The sequence below is a fragment of the Squalius cephalus genome (assembly GCF_949319135.1).
Source record: "Squalius cephalus genome assembly, chromosome: 11".
Classification (NCBI taxonomy): domain Eukaryota; kingdom Metazoa; phylum Chordata; class Actinopteri; order Cypriniformes; family Leuciscidae; genus Squalius; species Squalius cephalus.
This window is the reverse complement of record NC_137132.1, coordinates 15,520,049-15,539,796: the sequence shown is the minus strand read 5'-3', so window position 1 is coordinate 15,539,796 and position 19,748 is coordinate 15,520,049. Positions and strand designations below refer to the sequence as shown.

Genomic DNA, 19,748 nt, shown 5'->3' with positions numbered 1-19,748 from the left:
GACACCTTGCAATACCGTGTTTCCAAACATGGAGAATTGTCCTGCAATTCCTTCATTAGACCCTGGACTACAACTACTGTGTCTGTCCGTCTTTAGAGATCTATTCGTGACGCACTTGTAAAAAGCAAGCGTCGCTACAGTCGCTACGACTCGCTAGGCTCTTTTTCCTGGGGCTCGAGCCACCATAAAATACTGCTGTGGTAAATCCTTGTCTGAGAATGGATTGCCCGAGAAATTAGTCTACCAGGTAAAATTTGACCTGGTAGGCTAATTTTACTATGCGTTGTGTGTTTGCTACTTCGTTCCTTTCGACTGTTCAGAATTCTGAACTTTAGCGCGAATGAATGAATCACTGAGAGTCGGCTCTATTTTCAATGAATACGGCATTCGAACAGTTCACTCACGAACTGAATCGCTTAAAACCAACATAACACAAACACAGACAACAAAACAGCGCTGGAATATTTATCAATGGTCTGGTTAAACAAACAATGTAAAGGGTGCCTTTTCGACGCCAATGGTCGCTAAATTTGTGAATGAATGTTAAGTTAGATCCAGTGCAAAGTGTAGAAAGCCTGTTTGTTTAGTTTCCGTTTTTTTTGCGGTTAGTGAAGTATTGCCTCTCTCTATATATATTTTATATTAAGTTAAGTTAGGTAACTCAAATGCCAATAATAGTCAACAAAATGTAAAAATGCTGCTCCCAAAGTCACCAGAATTGAACGATTATATAACATCTCTTGTTGAATCATGTTATTGCTCAGACTGCACTGGTGTAAAATCACTAGGGCATGTTACGATGTAGTGCTATGCGATTTGCACAACAACGACACATTATCCGGAACAAAATAGCACTTTTGTTAACCAAAATGGTGCATATTTTTATTGCACAATTCCTTCTGTTTGTCAAATACTCGCTTGTATGCAGCTGCCAGAAAGTAGGCCAGGTCTAAACTGAAATAATCAAATGTTCAAAGTATCCTGCTATTGGCTTTGTTTATCACTAGCTTTGGCCATGTAGACTCAAAGCAAATCTAAGAGGATCCATTCAGTAAAGTAAAAACAAACAGCACCTTTGTTCGCAGAGTCAGAGATAACGAAGCAAGCACAGGCTGGAGGGCTCATTCTCTGTGACTTATTTCTGTCATTTCTAGCCAAGTAAGACTCAACAAGACTGATTAAACTAAGCCAAATGTCATGCAGTTCAGTTCACTGAGTGAACTTCACAGGCAACATAAGTCCTGGGACAGAGTATCAAGTATGAAGTCCATATCGTAATGTTAATATGCGCTTTTGAAATTTAAATAGAGGTCATGTATCGAAGTTTTCAACCCTGTTCACTTAAGTAAGAGCTGTCCAAACACCTCTGGTTGTGGTTAGTAGTTAACATATCCCAGTATTGACCTTGAAAATTACGTCAAAATTGGCCTTGGTGTGACATCACAGTGGCTACTCTGAATCTGCGTTGTTGGAAAAGAGTATAGCTTTGAAGAGGCGATCAGCAAAATACTTAAGGTTCCTGACGCCTATCGTTATCAAACTGACCCTCCACGTGGTTTGTGTTGACACAGGTGAAAAGCACGAAAACCTCTGATAAGGAACTGCTTTAAATGTGGACTCAGTGGATGAATTTCTCATTTTTTGTCTCCAACAGGTAAGATGTCCACTTGCATAGATTAATTACTTAATGGTGTTTGAATTGTCCTGTTTAATATATTGATAGCCAATAACATTTAAATAAATGTATCTGATTGCATAAATCTTTTTTTTTTTTTTCAAACAGAGAATAACCTTCATCAGTAAAAAAGTAAAGAACAATGAATCTGCAGTTTGTTACATTGGCTTTGGCCTTTGCTACCACAACAGGTTTGTTGCCTCTCCAATTTCTATTATCAAATTCAATTTAATCTAAAATGGTTATTTTTATGTTTTATTACATTGATCTAATGCAACTATCCTCCTTTTCAGCATTTCCACTCAACGATGAGATCAGCCGAGAAGCATTTAGTTTACAGAGAGACAATCAGGCCACTGACAAGAAAAATGTTGGCAAAGACTCAAAGTAAGTTTACTCTCATAAGATATTTTGTTTACTTTCATTTATTAAAAACAGAATTCATATGCCATATGCCTTGAACACAATTCTTCCATGAAAAATTCATTTTATTTCAGATATTAAAAATAAAAAGCTTTTTTGGGGCAGGGACATATAGTCAAAAAGCCTGGTCTTAAAATTTTTCATAGAAAATATAGTTTTCATGTCATGTAACAGACTCACCAAAAACGTAATAATGATATTTATGAATTATTATATAAAAAAATGCTTTTTACATTGAAACATTTTTGAAAGTAATTATTAAGATGTGTACTCTCATATGTTTTTAAGGTGTAAGGAAAATATTATTTATTTTTTACTTGATGGTTATACCACAGAGTTTTTCTTGAATATGTTTTTTTTATTTTTGAATACAACGAGTTCTTTATCATGGGAGGCTCTTGTAAGTCATTGACCCCTGATCCTGTTTTGCAGTGGTATGTGGAAGAATCATGTGGTGAACAGTGACCTTTACTCCCAGGACTCTTACAACCCTATGGCAGCTGAACTGAGACGCAAGCTGAGCATGGAGTCTGAGCGGCTGAGGGCTCGTCTAAAGCAGGAGCTTGCGGAGCTGAGGGAGAGACTCTCTCCTTACCCCAGCCACCCAAAACACACCATGGCCAATGTCAAGGAGTTCCTGGCCCCCTTCACCAAGCAGCTCCAGACCGCCCTCCAGTCGAATACTCAGGAACTCTGTGAGAAACTCAATCTGAACCTCCAGGAACTGAACCCAGAGGAAGCCACTCTCTACCAGGAGGCAGTGCAGAGGATCACACAAGCTCTGGATGAAAGCCACCAGAAAAGGACAGCAGCCTTTGAGGACTTTAAAACAAAAGCATTTGAGGCGGTAGAGGAGGAAAGAGACAGCAGTGGAAAGGAACTTTGGGAGGAAGTCACTGCCAGGCTGGGACAGGAATTGTGTACCTTCAGTTTAGAGGTACAAGGGAAGGTGGCAGCACTGAAGATAGCTTTGACAGGCCATCTTGCCTCAGCACAGCCTCCAAGGGATGTGATGGCTTCAAAAGTGGATCAGTTCTGCCAGAATTCCTCAGCTCAGAATCAACAGTTTATTTCTAACTTAGACCTACAGATGATCGCTCTCCAAGAAAACCAGAGCCATGGTGAGTCATCTGGTTTCCATCAGACAAACATAGAGTCCATACAAGAGGATTTCTCCACTAGACTCACAGCCCTATTACAAGACATTGTACACACTCTCAATTAAACACACCTCCAGTCCTATCAGAAATACAACTGTAATGTAAATAACAGCTCCTATGTTTGGATTGTACATTGTGACTTGTAACTTTTGTATAACAATATTGTTGTTTGTACAGTTTTCAAAAAGAACCTTATATTATGTACTGCGCAATCCATTGAAGTTAAAGACAGAAAATAATGTCTTTCTTCATTTTACTAAGGATATGTTGTATAGTGTGTGGATATACTGTTTTATAAACAGACAAAAGCATGTAAATAAAAAAATTTGTACAAATTTGAAATGAATGTTGTTCATTGATTATTGCCTCAACTACAGTATATTAATACAGTTATTCCTTTCTAAATACATCACATCTAGACAATTGTTATATCATATTAAATTATAGAGAAGTAGCAAGTCATTGGCTAATACAGGGGTTTTCAAACTGGTTCGGGACCACAAAGGGTTCTGTAGAAAATGTGAGGAATTATACACAAAGAAACTGTAAAAGAAATCTATTTTACAAAATTATTTTTTTTAGGGCTGTCAAAGTTAACTTATGTATCAAATATGTTTAACTAACTAAAATAATTTTTAACACAAAATATTAAAAAGTGCTTTACAAATCAATCTGAATTTATTGTTATTCATTTCATGCATCTAAATATAGGTAGGTAGAAAACTTTATTAATGTTTCCACATAATATTTTAATAATTGATTTACTTTTAATATTCAATTTAAAAGCCAATTATTTAATACAGAAAAAACATTGTTTAATATATTTTTTCACTCAATATAAACACGTCTTTATACATGACAAAATAGCTGCCTATTTTTTAGGAAGAGGGTCCTTCAAAAAGTTTGAAAACCCCTGGGCTAATATACAAGCAGTGTGTATAAGAAGCAAAGTTTGATCAAAACATTACAAAACGATTACATCCACAGTTAGTTCCTCTCAATAATACCTACATACCTTTTACAGTATAACTCAGATAATGAACATCTAAAACACATGAAACAATGCAGTATTTGCATTTACATGATACAATTAAGCATTAGCATTTTCTTCCAAGCGCATGGTGACTGGTCTACACAGTGCTGTCTAAATAGATTGAGATATGCTAAATAGGCATTATGCAAAGTGGTTCTTTGCTGGTTTGTGCAGATGCCGTGATGTGATCAGACGTCTTATCGGGCATATCAAATTAAGCTTCATTCAACGCAAAACAGATGGCGAGTTGATGGATCTCTTAGTGGAAAGCCCGAGGCAGACCACCGGCCCAGAAAAACTTCTTCAGCACAAACCATCCAGCCATAACCATCAACACAGCACCGCCGGTGGCAAAAATGACCCCCACCACCACTCCAGCCACGTTCATATTGTCCCTGTTCAATGGCTCACTGCCTCCTGATTCACAAGAGAAAACAAGCTGTGCTGTTACTGTCTAGCTTTTATTCATTTTTAAGTACTTTCATCTGAATTTCAGACACATCAAAGTGCAATATTTTGATTGAAATAAAGTTTAGGCATACCGTAGGCCGATGCAGTGGGAACATCATTCTCTACAGGATCAAAAAGAAACAGTTAGGCATGGCTCTCATTTTGAATTCAGTGTGTTTGACAACAAGCTGGGTCGGTCTCATTCTGGATTCATGTGTGAACGTGACTGACTCACTCAGGGCTGTGGTGTACAGAGGACCCACAGACACAGTGGCAGATTCTTGGGCTTGTGATCCGTAAGGTTCTTGGGCCCTTCGCCGTCGTGTTCTATTAGTGTTGCAAGACTGCATAAGTAAAATAAAGTGACATGTTAATTGGCTGACATTGCCAATAGTGGTACTCTATTCAATGCATTCTATTCGAACAGTAAAATGCTCCTACATTAAGTAATTCTTGGCACTTCATTGGCTCGCAAAGTCGCAGTATACAGTGCAGGTATATAGAAGACTTTTCTTGATTGCGGTGCTCCACGAAGCGGAAGGCTTCAAATGAAAATCGCGAAAACTTGGAAAACCCATTATAAAGCACCGTTGTCCGATTCTCTACAACGCATCTGTGATGAAACAATAGAGAGACATTGATGTAGTTGCACTGGCGTGAGGACGGGACAACCTGTCACTCACATGACATCACAGCAATAGCAAACAACAACCAACGATCCAATCAATTCAATCAAGTCCCGCCCTACATTTTTCATTGTTTGAGAAACCATTTCATTAGGATATATGTCACAATAGGGAAGAAAAGATGATAGCAACTTCCATTTCATGCTGACTTTAACTAAAATAGTTAACTGATGTTAACTAATGGAACCGTATTGTAAAGTGTTACCATGAATTCTTAATCAGGAGTAACTCACCCTGTGAAAAAGTTGTACTGGTTGTTGTTGGTGTGATTATAGGGAGATGGGGTTGCAAAACAGTGGTCCAACAACAGATGAAAACTAAAGAAAGGCAGAAAATAATTTTTCATTCCTCAATAAAACCATTGAGAAACATGCTATTCAGTGAAACTGCAGTGTTCTTACTTTCCAGTGAGATTGGCAGCCTTTACTTCAACATAGACTTTAGTGCGCAGATCTAATCCAGTAGGCGGAACCACCAAAGGGCTGGTATAATCTGTGCCCTGACATGAAAATAATCGAAAATATCTTTAAAAATGTGGCATATTTTGCATTCAGAGAAAGGAATTTTAACACAAATCTACACTTACATTGAAGACACTCATGCTGAGAGTGTCAATGAAAGTTCCATTGTTGTCACTAGTGGCCACTGACACTGATGACCTGCATGAAAAAATATATAAATCTAGTCAATCCTCTTGTTGTCACACTGCAGTTGGTGAAGTATGCAGTGGAGGGTGAACGTCTTAATGCTCACGCTACGATCTGAGTGTTGTTGATGAGGTATTCCAGTGGATAACGGCAAGAGAAGTGATAGTAGAGGTCTGTGGAGTAACTGATGATGCCCTCTGCCGAGCTGGGCGTATCAATGTATCCTGTGATAATGACGGCCTGAATGCTGGAGAACATGCTGAATGGACCAGAGGAGCTGGGCTTCTCATCCACAATCTAAAAATGCACAAGGGGAAGTTCAATTAGATATATATATAGCCTACTGTATATCTAAAACTATTTTACTAATTTTTATAATTTTTAAAATACCTTTTTATGCTTAACTTTTTTATAAATATAATATATTTTAAAACAAATTCTGATCATTTTTTACATTATACAATTTTTTTTATAATTAGTAAAGTATGTATTCAGCTTTTGTTCATTTAAAAAAATTATAATTAGAATATAATGTATCACATTTGACCTTTTCAATAAAATGCTACACAAAAATGCTATACATCTGAAAAATATTTTACTATTTATACTTTATATACTTTTTTGTATTTATAATACATATTAAATCACAAAAAATATCATAAAAATGGTTTAAAAATATACATATTTTTACAAATTTTCCTCCATTTATTTGTTTTAACTATTTTTGAAAAAAATAAATAATTGTATGTATGCAGCTTTTATTAATGTTTTAGCATTAGCATTACCTGCAAAGACTGTCTACATGGGTTCTCCTGGCTGTGGTTGACTGCCAGCAGGTAGCGGATGACAGGTGGGTCCACAGTGGTGTCAATGGTGCCCTTGCACTGGGCGTTATTGCGCTCCCCGTTCAGAGCCAGGCCATTGGGGTCAAAGCCTGCCCACTCAGCGGTGCACAGGTTTACCTCCAGAGTGATCATGCTGGTGCCACAGTGTACCACCAGATCATTGTTATCTAAACAAAAAGGGAGGTCTTAGTGTCAAGCAAACTGCAGAGAATGGAGGACTGTCGCAAAATCTGAAAGGTCACAGACTCACCTGGAACCCTGTTATACACCGAGGAGCAGTTATAGGCCGAGTGAATGGGCTGTAGGACGAGAGCCAGTGCACATAAGCAGAGGCACAGCATCATTCCTGCTGTAGAGCAAAGGCAGAACATGACCAAAAGTCACCTATTTAAAAGTCAAGTCATCCAACATCACAAGCTTAACCTCTGTAACAGTTACAATATCAGTGAAGGTAATTATTTAGAATTAATTGTATTTTTATAGTAATTTATGGAAAAAGCAGTCGATATCAGTGTAAAGAAACAGTACAGCATACCTGTTTAACTCCCAGGGAGTTGAATGGACACTATCTGAAAAATGTGATGAGATGATGCTATTTATATAGGGTTAGACCCCAGGCGTGATTCAATAGGTGCAGGGAGTGTCTCATCCCTACTACATTACCGTACAGTTCCTTCACAGATTATAACATCAAACCTCTGGCTCTGGTGAACAATGACAGTGACAGTGGGATCTGACACATATCACTTTTCAGATAAGTCCATATAAATGAATCCTAATAAAACTGTCATAATGACCATGTAGATGTTAATAGGTTTATATTTATATAATTTTACAATCAAATGCATTTTTTTATTGGCCTATAATGTGCAATATGCCACCAGGGGCTTTTATGTAATTTAATGTGTTAATATTCAGCCTGCAATATTTTATGAGTAAATGTTGCTTCTGAGAGCTGCCATTCTAAATGTTGTTGTACTTCAATGACAACAAAGTATCTTACTCTTACACGATTTTTATATTTTTAAAATGATACCCACTGTACTGCTGCAATTATAATTGGTTTTATGATGTATTATGTATAAGCTGGAAAGGATATTGACATCTGTCATTTGTATGTATATAATAAATGCAGTCAGTTAATCTGTTCACTGATATTTTCTTTTAATGAAATAAAGTCTTGAATAGCAGACAATCTAAAAATGAAATCCTGTTGCCCAATATTTTTAATTTTAAATAGTGTTGGTTGATTAGTCGGCTTCAGGAGTAAAAGATTTGAATCAACGTATACAGATTATTACAGGATTGTTGTGAGACTGATGTTATTGCTATATTGTTGTAAATGAACATGTAAAACCATATCTTCAAACTTTTAAATGTGTTGTTGTCTGTGTGAACCAGCAGTAAAAACAGTTCTGTATTCTTGCATTCAGATGGATTTTATTTAAAATACTTTTAAATGATTTATTCAAAATAATTTGTATTTTTTTATCCATATGGGAACATATTTTTCTGTTACAGTATTGAATCTCAAAGCTTTATAAAATAAATTAAGAGTCTATTATGTATGAATCATTTGAAACATGAAATGTTGCATCATCTCCTGCAAGGAATAGAACATTATTAATATGAGAAATGTGATAATTTGCCACAAGGTATGAAACACAGGACGCCAAAAATAGCTTTTGTTCGTCTGGCTCGCATGCAAGCATCATCTATTGTATTCTAAGAGCAGCTATCTCTAGACTAGCTCAAGACACCCCTGCTAAAGGCTAAAGGGTCGGCTTTGACTGAGTGATGGTGATATCTGACAAAGAACTTTGAATGAAGCAGGTACACTTGTTTTTGCCAAAAAGCCCCTTGGTCAGAGAATATATTTCACATATTATGCTTCAATGTGTCACACCTTGATGATTTTCAGTTCTTCTCCACTGGACAAAACAACTTAACAGTGATAGCAATCTAAATCCCTGTGTTCTTCAATTTTATTCAGAGTTTAGATTAATTCTGCAGTGGTTAGATTCAGAGAGGAGGTCAAATGCATAGCATGAGAATCATACTTGTTCAAGAAGTCAAACCACCTGCACAGTGAGGTTATTTTGATTTGATTCTTTATTCATAATTCATACATTTACATCTTTATATATAAGACTTTTCCACAACTTCACATTCTGATCCTGTTACTACAGAATACAAATTTTAGCCACACAATTCTCCATTTTTAAAACAGAGGAAGAACAGAAAGAGAACCAAACAAAACGAGTTGTCAGGTGCCAGCAATACTATAATATTGTAATTGACTCATATTTTGTGGGGAACAAAATAATGGTTATTTGATTCTAATTTAACATCCCTGTTCGATTCTGTAAAAATATATACTGGGAATTCACATACAGTGAGGAAAGACCATTTTGTAAAGAACAGAACTCTGTTGTCAAATCATGATTTATGACTCCTTCATGATTAATGGCCTAAAGCCCTATAAGACAATCACATTGCTTTAAAATGTGTTTCCTAGGCTACTGTTGTTAGTGTTCTGCTTCTTTCATCATGATATTAATCACATAGGACATTTTACTACTGATAAAAAAAGAAGATTCCCTTTAAAGGATGACAATTGTTACCGCATTAGAGTAAAACAGACCCAAGTTGATCAGAACCGACCCAAGGAACAGTGGAGCCGGTTCAGAAAAACAGAACAATACTAGTACAACACTACCACCTGCTGGTTCAAAGGTTTAAAAACAACATTTTGCCAGTAAATGAGCAATGATATTGACAGCCGTCTTAATACCAGATAATAATAGGTTATGTTAGGTCCGTTCAGCTTTAATATCAAAAATATTATTATCTTACTATTGCTAATGGTTCGAGCACAAAATAACCAGACAGAATAGTATAACCCAAATAGTAAATTAGCGCCCGATCGCAAAACAATTCTTAACAGATTGTCTTGTCTTTCAATCTATTCTCAAACTATATCTGTCTATGATGACATTGAAAGTAGTGGCAGTATATCTGGTGTCTTCTCAAACTCAGTTATTACAAGAGTCAGTCTGTGCTGTTAAGTATGCGTAGGCTTATCTGCCTGCTGCAATAACTACTTTCCTGCATCCAGGTTATAGAAAATGCATTGCATTCAGTGAGATAAACTTTAATGTCCATTCTATATGCATGTGCAATAAATATACAGCAACAGCCATCCACACAAGGTGACACAAGCCGAACATACAAACAACTTGCTCAAGTGGTCAGTTTGTGTGCAAATGTGACCAACTGTCTTCATTTTTGATGTAATCAGCATGAAATTAGTATAGTAGTAATTACATATTAGCTTAGTTATCATCAAAGCTTTCTCTATTTTTTTGTTGATAAATAAAGCATTATTCTGCCTCAGAAGCCAGTGCAAAATTAGTTTTGAGAGATAGGCTACCTTCATGCGCAAAAGCTGCTTCATTGCCAAAGCTTTTGGACATAGCCAAGGAGTGCTGATATAGCCTAAGCCTACCGGCCTACCTAAGTACCCGGATGAACTAACTTACAGCAAGATTCTGAAATATGAATACGATGGACACTTTACTATCCCATGAGGCCATGGGAGAGGATTTGTGAATGGCGGTAAGTCACTTGATAATGACAACATGGCGAATGTTGGCTATACGTCTGGATTACACTCATACTATATAACATTCTTTTTTAGTGGTTGTGAATTACTTATTCAAAATAAGTACCTACTTAAGAGTGTATGCGATTTCAGAAGCAGCCTAAGTCTTTATGAATGAGTCATTGAATCATTCAATCAATTCATTCAAAAACACAGAATAGCACAGGGTCGTAGCTAGAGGGCCCCCGTGATTTCAACCGAGGGGGCCCACAGCAACAACCCGCACCAGGGCCCCGTATACCATATCTACGGCACTGGAATAGAGCACTAGCACTTCTTATTACTCCAATATCTTTTAATGGCGAGTATTCTGCTATTCCGTATTTAGCCTCCGTCTTTACGAGTTAGTCATCATTAACTTACAAATTATTCATTCAGGAACAATGCACAGGGATTGTGCTGTGGCTTTGTTTGTGGTGGAGCAAAAACAGACAAATTAACTGGCATGAAATGTAAGTCTAAAATATAAGTTACTCAATACAAGATATAAATAACAATGTAAATAATTTAAACACTCAATAATGTAACAATTAAAGCAATAACACACTCACAATCATGCTGTTTTCGAACACTCTCAATACAAATGTCAAGCATACATTCAGTGGTTAGTGGTTCTCAAAAGATGTGACTTGAGCCTAATAAAAGAGACATGACAGAGAAGGGGCAATGAGTCCGGGCAGCCTGCCAGAGATCAGCACAAACAAACTGCACATGCAATCCCACTGGTCTAATGGCCTCACCCTTACTTCTCCAAAACCTCATGACATCTGCAGGATCTGTTCATAATACCAGATTTCACTGCATATATGATTACATACACAGTAGGAGTTTTCCTCTTCCATGAATTTAACCCAAGTTGTAACTGGGCCTCTTGTCACAAACACCAGAATAGGTTTTACAGTTTATATTTCCTAACTAAGCTCCGTATAATGAATTTATTTTCTTTGTCAGGTCAAGGGGAAAATGTCTGGAAATGAAAAAGGACAAAAAAAAAAAAAAAAAAAAAAAAAAAACCCACTAAGATGAAGAGGAAATAGCCTGTTGAAAAACTGTGTGCTTTCTTTCCTGACTGGCTTCCTATTCCTGGGGATAATGTGCGTCTGACTGTGAGCTGGCAGGGTCAGCAGCAGTGACTGAGCTCCTTTGACTTGCACAAACCAGTCACCCATCTTACTTCCTCTGTCAGTTTGCTTGTGAGCCAAACAACACTGGTCCCTCTGCACATGTCTCCGAACTGATTTTATGTGAATTAGAAACTACAGTGATTGATGCGTGTTAGTGATACACACAGGAAAAGTAGAAAATTGTGCTAAAAGATGAAGAACACGGTTACTTATCACTTATCTCCTGCAACATATTTAACATACAAAAGCACTACAACATAAAACAATTTAGAAGAAAAAAAAAAAATAGAAAAAAATAATAATAATTTTGCATATTTTTAATTTGGGGTCTAATCCCCCAAAATAAAACTATGGTACGATCCATTATATAAAAGCACAATCATTTTTGTTTGCATGTTTGGAATTTGCTAGTCTTTTCTTACCTATTGTGGTCTAAAACAGCTTCTCGAACAAGAAACAAAATATGGCGCTGGGCGGGACTTGATTTTGTCCATGGGGAATTGATTGGATGGTTGTGATTTGCTATTGCTGTGATCTCATGTGAGTGACAGGTTGTCCCGCCCTCACGCCAGTAAACACGTCATCAGAGAAGAGATGAGATGTCACTGCAAGAGGGAAGGGAAGTTAGTTTGATTGAAGATTATGAGCCGTCCACCTGAATTAAAAAATAATTTATTATACTACTGCAATATTGCACAAAAATAAGAACAGTCAATTTTGATGTTATGGTGACTAAAAGTTTAAAGCATTGAAACAGTAAAAAAAAAAAAGCATTCAATCAGTATTAAAAACAAATTGTGTAGCCTACTTAAATTTCACGAATTTATTATTAGCTTATTTATTTAAAAAGTAGCTAACAAACAAGAAACGATATCGTGGACAGATTCTTCGGAACACTGTTTACATTTACACAAAGAGTGTCAGCACAAAAACAGCTACAACAGTTTCTGCTGGCAAGCACATTCATTCGAGACCCGAGCAGCTTTCTTGAGTCGAGCGAAAACTTTGCCTGTGTTTGTTTGTTTCGTCTGACAGCGGGACGTTTTACCAGGATCTAGAAACCGTCGTGTCGAGGCAATCACACGCCTTTTGAAACTATGTAGAGATGGAGTTCATGAAACTGATTGGAACTGTTTTGGCAGTTTGTTTCCATCCCAGCTGCGCATCAAGCGCGTTCGGTGGTGAGTTTGTGCTTATTTATATAAAATGTCGGTTCATGCACAGTGATATTCAAACGATAGGACTCCGTTATATTTTTGTTGCCTCTTACATGCGTTGAAATAAATCTTAGTGTCCAGTTCGAGTGCACAATATGCAACACTGGCAGTCAAGTAATACGATAGTTCGGTTAACGAACCGCAGTGTTTTCAAATAAAGATTTCTGAAGCGTTTTGCAGAAGCATTCAACGAATATAAACTTCTGATAATACAACAAAACGTTCAACTACAGCTTCACTGAGTTTTCTTTTTATGTTCAAGTGGTGTGTTTGTGTTCAGTTTTCGGATAAGAAGCGTTTTAAATTTGGGTCACAGCTGTTTTTTAGTCAGAGAGGACATGGCTGATGATGGCTGTCGCACACATGACTTTGCTTGAGAGGATTTTCCGCCTGCCAGTATGTGGAAGTTCTCTTGGTTTCTTCCTCACTTAGCTCACTGAATTCCCTGCGCCAACTTTCCTATTACGGTTCCCACAATGTTTCCATAATAGTGCTTTAGGTTCAACACTCTCATCAGTGTTTTTGGTGATGTGGTTTGCAGAATACAGGATATGCCGGAGAGGGACAGAGAAGCCCTGCTATAAGATCACAAGCTTCCAGGACAGCAGGCTCAGAGCGAGCTTTGAGGCAGCCAGAGAGAAATGCAGGGAGGATGATGGGGAGCTGCTCAGTATTGAGACCGAGAATGAGCAGCGTCTGGTGGAGAAGATTGTTCAGGAGCTCAGGGCCTTGGATGGAGACTTCTGGATTGGGCTACGAAGGAGCCCACAATATAATGTTGATTGTTCAGCACAGTATTACTGGCTGGATTACAGTCAGGCCACATTTAGGTAAGATATTTGCAGTAACAACATCCTGAAGTGTTCTGATGATTTTCCCCCCCTGTATGTTTGGTCTTAGAGATTCTGTCGTCTTTTTCTCATCCTCATGTCATTCTTATTTCTTCACTAAAGGAGATATTTTTGAATATTGTTCTGGTTGCAATTACAATAGATAGGGACTGAAGCTTTCAAGCTTTCCAAACTATCAAACTACCAAAATTGTATTCGGTAATTTAAATAAAGCTGAAATAAAATACAATATAAATATTAGATGAAAAACTTAAACTTAAAGAAAAATTTGGCAACTTGGCAACTGACTAAAATAAATAAGTTGGAGTACTAAAATGACTAAAACAGAAATAAAAATGAATTAAAGCTTGGCTATATAGAAATATTTTAAACTAGAATTAAAGTAATAATGATAAAAATAATAGCTAATTGATAATAAATAAATATATTAATATTAAATAATACTAAAATTACACTTTGTATTATATATTCTAAGTCTTATGAATCATAATAGTGAGTAAATGATGACATAATTTTCAATATTTGGTAAACTATCCCTTTAAGTGAAAGTAAAATGTGAGAATTTTCATTGAATGTGTGGTGTGTTTAGGAACTGGCTGGTGACGGAGCCCTCTTGTGGCCTTGATCAGTGTGTGGCGTTATTCTACCGGCCCTCGTCTTCTGCTGTCCAGAAGAAGCGCAACCTGTTCAAGTGGACAGACTACAATTGCAATTCCAAGAATAATTTCATCTGCAAGTACTCAGACGGTAAGCATTTGCTTATGTTAAGATTAGCTGTCACATTAAGATGTTTAATAGCGAACAAATATCAGTCAAGCATCTTTTGGTGTAAACATATTATGTAAAAGGACTTCAAATGTAAACTCCTGTATGTGTTTAGAGAAGCATCCTGTCCCCACTCCAGCAGGAAATATCACCACACATACAGGTAAACAAATCCATAAGTTTTATCTGGTGTGTTTGATACTTTTTTTTTCTGACACAACAATGGTGATATTATATTTTACTTATTAATAATATACAGTATATTAATAAGTGAGAGTGTCTAAATTGCTGTGAGATATTAGCATGTTTATAGTACCTTTAATCTCAGATAAAATTTGATTAATGGGATAGTTCCTCAAAAAAATTATATTCTGTCATAATTTTACCATTGCTGCTGTCATTAACTGAATCTAAAACAACTAAATAAGATTAACAAGTTTAAGTTGAAGTTCTAAAATGACTAAAACTAAAACTGAAATTAAATAAATAAAAAATATTTATTTAAAAACCAAAATGAATAAAAATGACACAACAAAATTACAAAAACTTAAAAGTAAAAATAATAATGAAATAAATAAAAAATAATTAAAAATATTAATAAATGCTATAATAGTATATAAAAAATACTTAAATATATTTACTCACCCGTTCACTTTAATTGAAAAAAAGAAAAGAGCAGCGTTAATATTCTGCTAAAATGTTTTGGTACTCCCATGGAGGAAAGATAATTATATAGGTTTAAAACGACATAAGGGTGTGTAAATGTGGACACAATAAAAGGACAGAATATTAATTTTTTGTTGAATTCTTCCTTTAAAAAGACATTCCAACTTTGTATGGATAATAATGCTTATGATGACCTCTAGAGGTGGAAGTGGAATTATACTTTCACAAACATAAGAGGACAGTCATCATCTTTAAAGGGATAGTTCACCCAAAAATTCTGTCATCATTTACTCAGCCTCAAGTTGTTCCAAATCTGTATGCATTTCTTATTTCTGCTGAAAACAAAAGAAGACATTTTGCTAAATATGGGTAACCAAACAGTTGTTGGGCCCCATTGACTTCCATAGTATTTTTTTTTCCATACTATTGAAGTCATTGGGGCCGATCAACTGTTTGCATACCAATATTCTTCAAAAACATTCTTCAGAAAGAAACTCATACAGGTTTGGAACAACTTGAGGGTGAGTAAATTATGACAGAATTTTCATTTTTGGGTGAACTATCCCTTTAAGACCAAATATTATAAGTGCTTATTCCTCATTCGCTGTCATTTTTGTTTTTAGGTATTGATGACCTGACTCTGGTGCCAAAGCACCCACCCATTACTGTGGACAATGACAGGATAAAAACTGAACTCTCAGAGTCATCTGGTAATACAGCAAAAACCCTGACAATTCATGATCCTGATTTTTTTTTAAGGAAAAATAATTATATTCAATATATATATATATATATATATATATATATATATATATATATACACACTGCTCAAAAAAATAAAGGGAACACTTAAACAACACAATGTAACTCCAAGTCAATCACACTTCTGTGAAATCAAACTGTCCACTTAGGAAGCAACACTGATGGACAATCAATTTCACATGCTGTTGTGCAAATGGAATAGACAATAGGTGGAAGTTATAGGCAATTAGTAAGACACCCCCAATAAAGGAGTGGTTCTGCAGGTGGTGACCACAGACCACTTCTCAGTTCCTATGCTTCCTGGCTGATGTTTTGGTCACTTTTGAATGCTGGCGGTGCTTTCACTCTAGTGGTAGCATGAGACGGAGTCTACAACCCACACAAGTGGCTCAGGTAGTGCAGCTCATCCAGAATGGCACATCAATGCGAGCTGTGGCAAGAAGGTTTGCTGTGTCTGTCAGCATAGTGTCCAGAGCATGGAGGCGCTACCAGGAGACAGGCCAGTACATCAGGAGACGTGGAGGAGGCCGTAGGAGGGCAACAACCCAGCAGCAGGACCGCTACTTCCGCCTTTGTGCAAGGAGGAGCAGGAGGAACACTGCCAGAGCCCTGCAAAATGACCTCCAGCAGGCCACAAATGTGCATGTGTCTGCTCAAACGGTCAGAAACAGACTCCATGAGGGTGGTATGAGGGCCCGACGTCCACAGGTGGGGGTTGTGCTTACAGCCCAACACCGTGCAGGACGCTTGGCATTTGCCATAGAACACCAAGATTGGCAAATTCGCCACTGGCGCCCTGTGCTCTTCACAGATGAAAGCAGGTTCACACTGAGCACATGTGACAGACGTGACAGAGTCTGGAGACGCCGTGGAGAACGTTCTGCTGCCTGCAACATCTGTGAAGAGCACAGGGCTCCTCCTGCTCCTCCTTGCACAAAGGCGGAAGTAGCGGTCCTGCTGCTGGGTTGTTGCCCTCCTACGGCCTCCTCCACGTCTCCTGATGTACTGGCCTGTCTCCTGGTAGCGCCTCCATGCTCTGGACACTATGCTGACAGACACAGCAAACCTTCTTGCCACAGCTCGCATTGATGTGCCATTCTGGATGAGCTGCACTACCTGAGCCACTTGTGTGGGTTGTAGACTCCGTCTCATGCTACCACTAGAGTGAAAGCACCACCAGCATTCAAAAGTGACCAAAACATCAGCCAGGAAGCATAGGAACTGAGAAGTGGTCTGTGGTCACCACCTGCAGAACCACTCCTTTATTGGGGGTGTCTTACTAATTGCCTATAACTTCCACCTATTGTCTATTCCATTTGCACAACAGCATGTGAAATTGATTGTCCATCAGTGTTGCTTCCTAAGTGGACAGTTTGATTTCACAGAAGTGTGATTGACTTGGAGTTACATTGTGTTGTTTAAGTGTTCCCTTTATTTTTTTGAGCAGTGTATATATATATATAATATTTATAATTTATTTTTATTTTATAATATTTGATTAATAATTATATTTTTAACATTCAATAAATATAGCCTTTCTTAGTTTCTATTTCAGATGACACGATTAATATTTACTACATCCTCCTGGCCATTCTGCCTGTGATGCTGCTGTTGATATTGGTGGTGTCAGGGGTGTTCTGTTTCAGAGTCATGTCAAGGAGGTGTGTAATACAGTGCAAACATTTTCATCAATTCATACTTTGATTATCTTCATGAACTATTTTGTCTGTTACCCTACCATATAATATACTTTGTATTTTAAGGAGAAAAGAACAGAATGAAATCTATGCCGTTCCAGGACAGTGGGTGCGTCCAGTAGCTCCAAAAAGTCAAAATAGTTATGAACACACCAACAAATTCAACCAGCCTGGAGCTCACCTGGAGTACATGAGCTCTGAAATCGACAGAACATTTAGCGTGACATCCCCAAACAGTCAGTTTGAGGACTACGAGAACGTTCCGAGCCGCCCCGCACGGTGTGGTTTTGTCACTAATGACATCTACGAGACCTGCCGGAGCCCCTCGGCAGGAGAGGCCGGATGGGTGGACAATGACATATATGGATACTAAAACACTATACAGTATATACTGACCTCTCTCCCACTAGTGTGGCACCATGTTTGATCTCATCTCCAGTCTGAATGCCTGCTCTTTGATGTGCACACTGTGACCTAGTGTGAAGGATTGGGAAGCCAGTGGGGTCTAATGCAGGGGTGTACAGTACAGTGAAGCTCAAATTCCCATAACTGACTATACAAAGAAGCATAAAGGTGTCATCGGCTTGTGAGAGCTTCCTCTGTGGAAGCTGGTATCCTGGAACATGGCCTTCCCTTTTGGAAATCCACAAAACACGCTGACCTCTCAGTCCATCTAAAAAACATCCTTCTATGTCTCTGAAAATGGCCTCTCTAAAGGATACCTACTGTTGTTCCCTTGTTTTCGAAGGCTAGTTGCTTTGTAAGCTCCATTGTTTAAAAACATAAGCAGAATTAAAGGAATTAGCTAAAGGACTTGTATGCATAAAACATTATTGTAACATATTATGTATTTTTCTTTTGGGTAGGTATGAAATTGTGAGAAAAAATATAAATGAGTTTTTGCTGTATTTGGATTGTAAATGATTATATCCTTGTAATAATAATAATAACTCTGTCACATTATTTGGACTTTTTCTTAAACAAGAATAGCTGTTTGGGGTTACTCTACATTGTTTCCACACTCATGGAAACCTTAATTAAAACCTGATTAAAATCAGGCATGGAAAAGAAGAGTATTATTTATAGTGAATATATCTTTTTTTTCTAGTTATGCTTAATTATAAAATATTTCATTAACTAAAACACTATAAAATCGAAATGACTAGGTCTGACCCTATTTGAAAATGCATTATTATTCTGCTGAATTCTCCGACGTTCAGAGCTGCAGGAGCAGTGAAGTATTTTATTAGTACTGCAGTACATCATGTGTCCAGGAGATGTCGCCATATGATAGGCTGAATTACTTGCAGCGTTGATACATATTTGTTGTTTAAAATAAAATTTCCAACAAATCGTTCGCTGTCTGTAGTGCTTTTTTACCCTTACTTGATATTAACCTGTTTATTGAACTGTTGTATAAAATGTTCTGTGTTGTACATATACCACTCTTGCTCATCTGATTCTAGACACATTTAAAGTTTGTAATGAAAATCTGCTTTATATGATGATGTAATTGGCCAAATATGAGGTAGGCTACGACTTCTTTGACGTCTACAGGGCCGTCAAACTATTGTAAAACTAGTCCATATGGGTTGAGCGGTTTAGTCCAAATTTTCTGAAGAGAATTGATTGCTTTATTTTAAGAACATATTTAGTTTAGGCTTTTATTCACATTTAAACATTGATCAAGCTCAACTGAACATGCTTGATGCGCGAGAATGAACCTCATTGGTTCTTGCTGAAGCTCAAACATGCTGCGTAACACCAGAACGAACCTCATTGGTTCTTGCACGTCAAGCGAACATGCTTGAGTTACCACAACTGATGTATGAGTTGATGAATGTTTATTTGTGAATAAAAGCCTCAATTAAATCTGTTCAATCATATAACGCGATCGTGTCTCTTCAGAAAATTTGGACTAAACCGCTCAACTCATATGGATTAGTTTTACGATTTCTTTATGAACATTTTGAAGCATCAAATGGTAGCTGCGTAGCTGTCTATGGAGATTAGCCAACAGAAAGCTCTCAGATTTCACCAAAAAGATCAAAATTTGTGTTCCGAAGATGAACGGAAGTCTTAC

General features: G+C 37.2%; 3 protein-coding genes across 6 annotated transcripts; 2 read left to right on the top strand and 1 right to left on the bottom strand.

Annotated features, from left to right (window-relative positions):
• The first annotated feature begins 1,185 nt into the window (after nt 1-1,185).
• On the top strand, nt 1,186-3,964 carry LOC307166633 (uncharacterized protein). Its single transcript, XM_079885099.1, has 4 exons — nt 1,186-1,654; nt 1,784-1,866; nt 1,969-2,062; nt 2,531-3,964. The coding sequence occupies exons 2-4, from the start codon at nt 1,818-1,820 to the stop codon at nt 3,321-3,323; spliced, it is 936 nt and encodes a 311-aa protein (XP_079741225.1). The 5' UTR covers nt 1,186-1,654; nt 1,784-1,817; the 3' UTR covers nt 3,324-3,964.
• LOC307166629 (zona pellucida-like domain-containing protein 1) lies at nt 3,960-10,384 on the bottom strand. Of its 3 annotated transcripts, none has more exons than XM_079885094.1 (11): nt 10,353-10,384; nt 7,170-7,268; nt 6,860-7,086; nt 6,181-6,371; nt 6,014-6,086; nt 5,829-5,926; nt 5,661-5,744; nt 5,183-5,354; nt 4,977-5,085; nt 4,834-4,863; nt 3,960-4,708 (listed from the first exon to the last, which is right to left on the bottom strand). In XM_079885094.1, the coding sequence occupies exons 2-11, from the start codon at nt 7,261-7,263 to the stop codon at nt 4,551-4,553; spliced, it is 1,236 nt and encodes a 411-aa protein (XP_079741220.1). In that variant the 5' UTR covers nt 7,264-7,268; nt 10,353-10,384; the 3' UTR covers nt 3,960-4,550. The 3 variants fall into 3 exon arrangements, with proteins under 3 accessions (XP_079741220.1, XP_079741219.1, XP_079741221.1); XM_079885093.1 differs by lacking the exon at nt 10,353-10,384 and adding an exon at nt 7,455-7,505; XM_079885095.1 differs by lacking the exon at nt 10,353-10,384 and adding an exon at nt 7,455-7,479 and having other exon boundaries at nt 7,170-7,265.
• Nucleotides 10,385-12,547: 2,163 nt separating this feature from the next.
• laynb (layilin b) lies at nt 12,548-18,198 on the top strand. Of its 2 annotated transcripts, XM_079885096.1 has the most exons (7): nt 12,548-12,888; nt 13,466-13,754; nt 14,365-14,522; nt 14,656-14,703; nt 15,830-15,916; nt 17,512-17,629; nt 17,732-18,198. In XM_079885096.1, the coding sequence occupies exons 1-7, from the start codon at nt 12,813-12,815 to the stop codon at nt 18,036-18,038; spliced, it is 1,083 nt and encodes a 360-aa protein (XP_079741222.1). In that variant the 5' UTR covers nt 12,548-12,812; the 3' UTR covers nt 18,039-18,198. The 2 variants fall into 2 exon arrangements, with proteins under 2 accessions (XP_079741222.1, XP_079741223.1); XM_079885097.1 differs by lacking the exon at nt 15,830-15,916 and having other exon boundaries at nt 12,621-12,888.
• Nucleotides 18,199-19,748: the final 1,550 nt, after the last annotated feature.